This window comes from Parus major, unplaced genomic scaffold (assembly GCF_001522545.3).
Source record: "Parus major isolate Abel unplaced genomic scaffold, Parus_major1.1 Scaffold220, whole genome shotgun sequence".
NCBI lineage: Eukaryota > Metazoa > Chordata > Aves > Passeriformes > Paridae > Parus > Parus major.
This window is the reverse complement of record NW_015379263.1, coordinates 193534-200203: the sequence shown is the minus strand read 5'-3', so window position 1 is coordinate 200203 and position 6670 is coordinate 193534. Positions and strand designations below refer to the sequence as shown.

Genomic DNA, 6670 nt, shown 5'->3' with positions numbered 1-6670 from the left:
TGCTGCCAGGGTGAGGGGCAGAGGGCAGGGACACTGCAGTGACACCAGAGAGTCCTCACAGCTGTCGGTGTCGTTGGCCACGGCGATGATGCCCATGGGCTGCTGGGGGATGTCCACACGCAGCAGTTTCATGTCGGTGCCCACGTATTTGTTGGCGCGCTGCACGGCCCGGCGCACCCAGTCCGTCCAGAAGATGTAATCCCCGTATACGGCCAGGCCAAAGGGGTGCACAGGCTCCGACTTCAGGATCACCTGAGGGGCACGGAATCATGGAATGGGTTGGGCTGGAAAGGATCTTCAAACTCATCCGGTTCCCACATCCCTGCCATGGGTGGGTACAACTTCCAGGGTTGCTCCAAGCCCCACCAACCTGTCCTTGGATACTTCACGGAATCCTTGAGGTTGGAAAAGATCTCCAAGATCAAATCCAAGCCATGACCAACCCTCTCTAGAGCACTCAGTGCCAGGCCCAGCAGTTCCTTGGACACCTCCAGCGATGGTGACCACCACCAACCTGGGCAGCCCCTTCCAATGTCTGACAACCCTTCCCATAAAGAAATTCCTTCTCATGTCCAACCTGAACCTCCTCTGCTGTAGCTTGAAGCCATGGCCTCACTTCTCAGGGACAAACTGGGAGCAGGAGGAACCCGCTGTGGGACGCAGCCCACCAGACACAGAGCGGGATCCTTGACCTCCCCGGCCCCAGGAACAGCTCTGCCTCCCTCTGACCACACTCCAGCCCCAGTCTGAACACTCTCCTCCCCATCTCCGAGCCTCAGACTCACGTGGCGATTGGAGCCGTCGTATTCGCAGCGCTCGATCTTGTCCAGGGTGGCATCAGAGAAGTAAATCTTCTCAGCCTTGTGGTCGATGGCCAACCCGTTGGGCGTCCGTATGTCCTGGTCGATGATGATGAGGACGTTGGCGCCGGACAGGGTGGCTCGCATGATGCTGGGGTGCTGCTCATTCCAGTTGGTCCAGAACATCAGGCTGGGAGAGAGGGAAGGACACACGACGCCTTTGGAGCCCCAGCTCGGCCACATCCAGGCTGGCTCAGCCCATCCCTCCACGGCTGGGGGGCTTCCAGAGACTGGGGAATGTGTGGGACGTCATTCCCACGTAAAAAGAGTGGGGAGGGGGTGAATGAGGCTGCTGCAGCCAGCTGGGAAATGTGGCACCCCATGGATGGGGATGGGACAGGGGGTCTGGAGCTGCTTTGGGGCGCTGAAGGATTTGTGGGGAGTGGGTTTTTCCTCCCTGGGGGTCCAATCCTCTCTGTGCTGGGATCCAGAGCTTCCTCCCCACGATGTCCACCGGGACCATGTGGATCCCTGGTGGGGCTGGCTGGAGCCTCAATGTCCACTCACTTCTGGCACTCGTCCAGCACGAAGGCCCGGGGGTGGTCGTCCCCTGACATGGTGATCACGGTCTCCCTCTCAAAGGCCCCGACGCGGCTCTGGTCCACGGTGTGGCGGGTGATGGTGGAGGTGGTGTAGCTGGTCCAGTACAGCGTGTCCCAGCCGCGGTGGTACGCCAGCCCCTCCACAGAGCCCACGTCTGTGGGGACACTAAAGGTCACAGCCGGCCCCTGCAAGGCTGTGCCTCACCCTGCACGGCCCTGACACTGAGGATGTTGAAGTTTTTGCTTTTAATTACAGCCCAAAAATCCCTCGGAGACTTTGGCTGTTGGGAAGGGACTCAGCAGGGCTGGGGGCTGTGCTCAGGGTGGGGAGCAGAGACCCCTGAGACTCTGGAGTCTCTGTTGGAATGACCCACAAGAAGGCTGAGGGATGCACACCTACAGCACACCAAGGACCTGAATTTGGCTCCCAAACTCCACACCAGCCAGAGATTGCTCTGGGTCCACAGCAGCAACACTGGGAAGGGGAAGGTTTCCCTCTGCCAGGGCACAGCTGAGGCCCTGGGGCACAAAGTGACAAGGCAAAGCCTGGTGGGGACCAGGGAGCCCTTCCCAGCTGGGAACTTGAACTGTGCACCCATCCTCCCCCTTCATTAACGCTCAGCAAAGGGTTTAATGAGGCAGCTGTGAGAGCTGGGCCGTGCTCTCCCCTCCCAGGGATACAGCAGCGTGAGTGCCGCTGTGAATTCCCTCATTAGCAGCACGGGGAGCTCCTGAAGCAGCAACCGCGGTTCTTTGAAGCTGCTGCAGGTGCCAATAAACCCAACCAAGTGCAAGGTGAGGCCTGGAGGTGAGGCCAGGGCTGGGCACCCCGAGGGTCAGGGCTGAGGGCGCTGAGTGTGAGCACAGAGCCGACCTCAACTTTGCTGCAGCGCCTGTTTCTAGAGTCCGAGCCTCGTGACACACTCTCCGTGCCAGAACGAGCTCTGCGGGCTGCTCCCAGTGCCGTGCCCGCTTCCAGAGGCTCCTCAGAAACCTCACAGCTCAGCCTGGACCCACTGCCCCTCCAAACGCCTCCAAACCCACCAAAAACCCCTTGGGCACCAACAGAGGGAGTGCAGGAGGAGGTGGCGGGGAGAGAGACGGGTCTGAGGGCAGGCACAGAAGGGAGAAGCCCACAGCACTCACTCTCCACGATGGTCTTGCGGCCCGTGCCGTCGTCGTTGATCTGCTGGATGTTGCCGAAGTGGATGTCGCTGTAGAAGATGCGGTTGCTGCCCTTGGAGCCGTAGCGGTAATCGAAGGCCAGGGCGATGACGTTCTTCATGTGCTCCGCGTCCTCGAAGGGCTTGATGGGCGCGTTGAGGTTGTTCTCGTCCGAGAGGTGGATGCTCTTGAGGATGGTGCGCTCCGAGTAGAGCAGGTACCCGTCGTAGTCCCGGCAGCTCACGCCGTCCTCCGACAGCATCCCGTGGGCGCAGGCGCACGTCCTCTGCCCGCCGCCGCGGAACAGGCACAGCTGCTGGCAGCCCCCGTTGTTCTGGGCACAGATGTTGGTGCCTGGTGGGGGGACAGGGGGGATTGGGTGAGGATGCACCCACTCGGCCACTTTGAGCGCTCGGCGCTCCCAGAGGGAGGAGCGGGCTCGAAGCACGGCTCTGACAGGGACAGAGTGATCTGTTTGTTTCCATCCCCGTTCCCCACACGAGGAGGTGCCCCCCTGCTCAGACCTACCCTTCTGCCGGGCCCGGTTGAAGACTTTGATGTCCTTGAGCTGCACGCCGATCCCGGTCCGCAGCGACACCGACTCGGTGGCGTTGTCCTTGTTGCCTCTTTTGATGGAGCCGTTGGCGTGAGTCCTGAAGGAGGACGGAGTCACCGAGTGACCAGCACAGGACCCTTCCCCACCACGGCACCCACCAGCTCCCCACGCCCTCCACACAGCCCCCAGCCCCCCTGGCACCGCACCTATCGCTCCAGTAAATGTATTCCTCGAAGACCGACACGGAGAACATGTCCATGTTGTTGCTGGACAGGACGACCTCCCGGTTCTCGCCCGTCTCCAGGTCGATCCGTTCGATCTTGTCTGTCCGGGCATCACACCAGTACAGCTTCCCATCCTGTGGGGTGAGAGAACATCCCAGTTATTGTGGGGGCAGCACTCCCCTCAGCACCTCTGGCAGGATGTCCTGGGGTTCACACCACACTGGACAACCCTCCTGAGACTCTGAAGCCCCAAGGAGGGCAACCATGTCCCCACCAGCAGGCCACAGGGACCCTTGGGACTGGTACCACCCTCCCAGATGCCAACTGTACCTCGTAGTCCACGGAAATCCCGTTGGGCCAACTGATGCTGACGTTGACCAGCACCATCCGCTCGGTGCCGTCCAGGCGCGAGCGCTCGATGCGCGGGTACTGCCCCCACTCTGTCCAGAACAGGTACCTGAGGGGACAGCAGGGATGTCACCACAGGGATGTCACCGCAGGGATGTCACCGCAGGGATGTCACCACAGGGATGTCACCACAGGGATGTCACCAGGAGCAGCACTGGCCATTCCAGTAAAGGACAGACACCACCCCATTTGTCCCCCCACACTGGGGCCTCAGTCCAGACCCTGCCCACTCACATTCCCTGCATCTCCATCCCTCCCCAGATCCAAACACCTCTGCTCTCCCTGGGGCTCTGTCCAAAGCTGGAGCTGCTCTAAGGAAGCTCCACTTGGATTTTCTGAGGTGCTGGCACCCCCCAGGTCCCAGAGATCCCCAGGAGACCTGCGAGCCCCTTCCTGCTGTGTGCTCACACACGGCTCTGCCAGGAGGTGTGGGGCTCTGGCCCTGTGCCCACAGGTGATGCCCATCTCTGGGGCCTGTCTCACCCCTTCTCTGGATGGACCGTGATGGCCCGTGGCTTGTCCAGCCCCTGCGAGATGACCACGTAGCGGAAGGAGCCGTTCAGCCTGGCCACCTCGATGACATCGAAGCCCTGGTCCGTCCAGTAGATGTTTCCTGCAAGAGGGGACGGTGAACCCCCACACAAGCCCCGCTGTCCCCGCTGCCCCCGGCTCCAGAGCCCCATCCCACCAGCAATCCAGTCCACGGCGATGCCCTCCACTCGCCCAATGCCGTTGGTCACCACGTCCTCACGCCACGTCTGGTCCCGCTTGGCTCGACTGATGGTGCTCAGGCCCATGTCCACCCAGTAAATCGTGTCGTTCTCTGAGAGGGGCAAGGAGGGGATGAGTCAGTGACCACCTCTGGTCACTCCAGAATGGTAAAAACCTGAACCCAGGGGTCTCGAAATGTTCCCTCACCCAGCGCTGCCGAGGGGGCGTTCCAGGGCAAAGCGCTGCCAAAGTGGGGGTCTGGTGACGGTCCCCTCATGCTCCCTGTCCCCTGTCCTGTTCCCAGCACCCCCATCCTGTTCCCAGCCCTGCATCACCTGCATGGAAGTCGATTCCCACAGCCAGAGAGGTTCCTGACACCGGCACGAGAGCGTCGGACTTGTCATTGGGGTCCAGGGGAATGCCCCGGATCCCCTCGTGCACCGAGTACAGGAGGAAGGAGCCAACACCTGTGACAGAGGTGCAGGGACAGTCAGACACATCCCAAAACCCACAGGCTGTGCCTCCACCATGGAAAACTGTGACAGGGGAGGAGCATGGGCCTGGCAGGGCTCTGCAGGCCCAGCACAGACCTCCCTGGGGGCGGCCACCCCTGGCACAGCCCGTTCCAGGGTCGTGTCCTGCTCCAGGGGGGCACGAGCGAGGCCCCTTCTCACCACCCACCACCCCCACCCCGTGCTGGCAAAGGCTCCGTGGCACATCTAGGTCAGGGCAGCACTTGTTATTCAGCCCCTGTCCTGACCCAGATGGTGCAGAGCTCTGCCAACCCCCCCAGAACCAGCCGGAACACTTTGCACACAAACAGCCTTTGAGAGGCCCTGGCAGCGCCCGGGGGGACGGGGGATCTGCAGAGCGAGGGCTGTGCCTGGCTCTGCTCCTGCTGAGCCAAACCTGCTGCCCACAGCGAGGATCCCACCTCCCCCTGGGGAGGTCCCACTGTGCTGTCCCACTCCCCTCCTCCAGTGACGCCCTTGGTGGCCAGCAGTGTCCCCACGCTCACCAGGGACAGCCCATAACAGGGTCCTGCTGCCACCTGAGCCCACAACCCCCCCAAGCCCCCCAAGCCCCGCTGGTCCCCAGCGTTCCCCCGCAGCGACGTGGGACACAGAGCAGGGGCGAGAGGTCACCAGCTGGGGTGACCACGGGCAGGGCCAGGGTGGCCACGGGGTCTGGCTGTGCCGAGGGGTGGCTCAGGGAGGGGACAGGGACAAGCACACACCTTCACAGGACTGCTGCCCGCTCTTGAGGCTGTAGCCCGCCGTGCACATGCAGGAGCGGGAGGTCTCCGAGGTGGGGAGGCACAGCTGCGAGCAGTCCCCGTTGTTTTGGCTGCAGGGGTTGGTCCCAGCTGTGGCAGAGAAAAGGGGGTGAGGGGCTCTGGGAACCAGGGTGCACCCACCAGGGCTTGGGCAACCAGGGCAGCACCCACACGAGGCGAGGCTGCCCTGCACCAGACTTGGCACGAGGGCAAGGACCAGGCCATCAGGGATGGAGCCACCTGGCCACCACAGAGACACCGAGCAGCTGCCCAGCCCCACGGGGTCTCTGTGGGACCCCACACTGACCTTGCTGGATGCTCTCATCGTACACCTTCATGTGCATCACCAGCGTGGTGCTGTTGCGCAGCACCGTCACCTCCGTCCCGTCCTTCTTGTTGCAGGTGCCCATCCTCTCGGAGGCCTGGTCAGCCCACCACAGCTTGTCCCCTGCGAGGAGAAGGCAGCAGCGTGTGGCAGCGTTCCCCACCCCATCCTGCCCCAGCTGAGGTGGGAGAGGTGGGCAGGAGGGTTTGGGAAGGGCCAGGAGATGGGGAAAGGTGTTCCCCTCACCCATGATGGCCAGGGCGGTGGCTTTGCTCAGCTGGCTCCGCAGGGACTCGATCACCTCCAGGTTGCTGCCATCCAGGTCACACCTGTTGATGGTGCCGTTGCCAGAGCTGATCCAGTACAGTTTGCTCTCCGGGTAATCGATGGCCAGGCCTGGAGAGGACGGGAATGTCACCAGGCTGGTGGCACACAGGGACCAGCACAGAGCGGGAGGTGGGATGGGATGGGATAATGGGATGGGATAATGGGATGGGATAATGGGATGGGATAATGGGATGGGATAATGGGATGGGATAATGGGATAATGGGATAATGGGATAATGGGATGGGATGATGGGATGGGATGGGATGGGATGGGATC

At 62.2% G+C, this 6670-nt stretch overlaps 1 protein-coding gene across 1 annotated transcript in view; it reads right to left on the bottom strand.

Annotated features, from left to right (window-relative positions):
• LRP1 (LDL receptor related protein 1) overlaps positions 1–6670 on the bottom strand; it is a 100162-nt gene that overhangs the window by 26658 nt on the left and 66834 nt on the right. The window contains exons 32-44 of the mRNA XM_033511439.1: positions 6313–6462; positions 6049–6189; positions 5703–5831; positions 4801–4932; positions 4443–4577; positions 4238–4367; positions 3677–3803; positions 3329–3480; positions 3095–3219; positions 2549–2920; positions 1368–1557; positions 786–990; positions 60–252 (exon numbers count right to left, since the gene is read on the bottom strand). Coding sequence (XP_033367330.1) covers positions 60–252; positions 786–990; positions 1368–1557; positions 2549–2920; positions 3095–3219; positions 3329–3480; positions 3677–3803; positions 4238–4367; positions 4443–4577; positions 4801–4932; positions 5703–5831; positions 6049–6189; positions 6313–6462 — 2181 coding nt within the window. The remainder of the gene's footprint in view (positions 1–59; positions 253–785; positions 991–1367; positions 1558–2548; positions 2921–3094; positions 3220–3328; positions 3481–3676; positions 3804–4237; positions 4368–4442; positions 4578–4800; positions 4933–5702; positions 5832–6048; positions 6190–6312; positions 6463–6670) is intronic.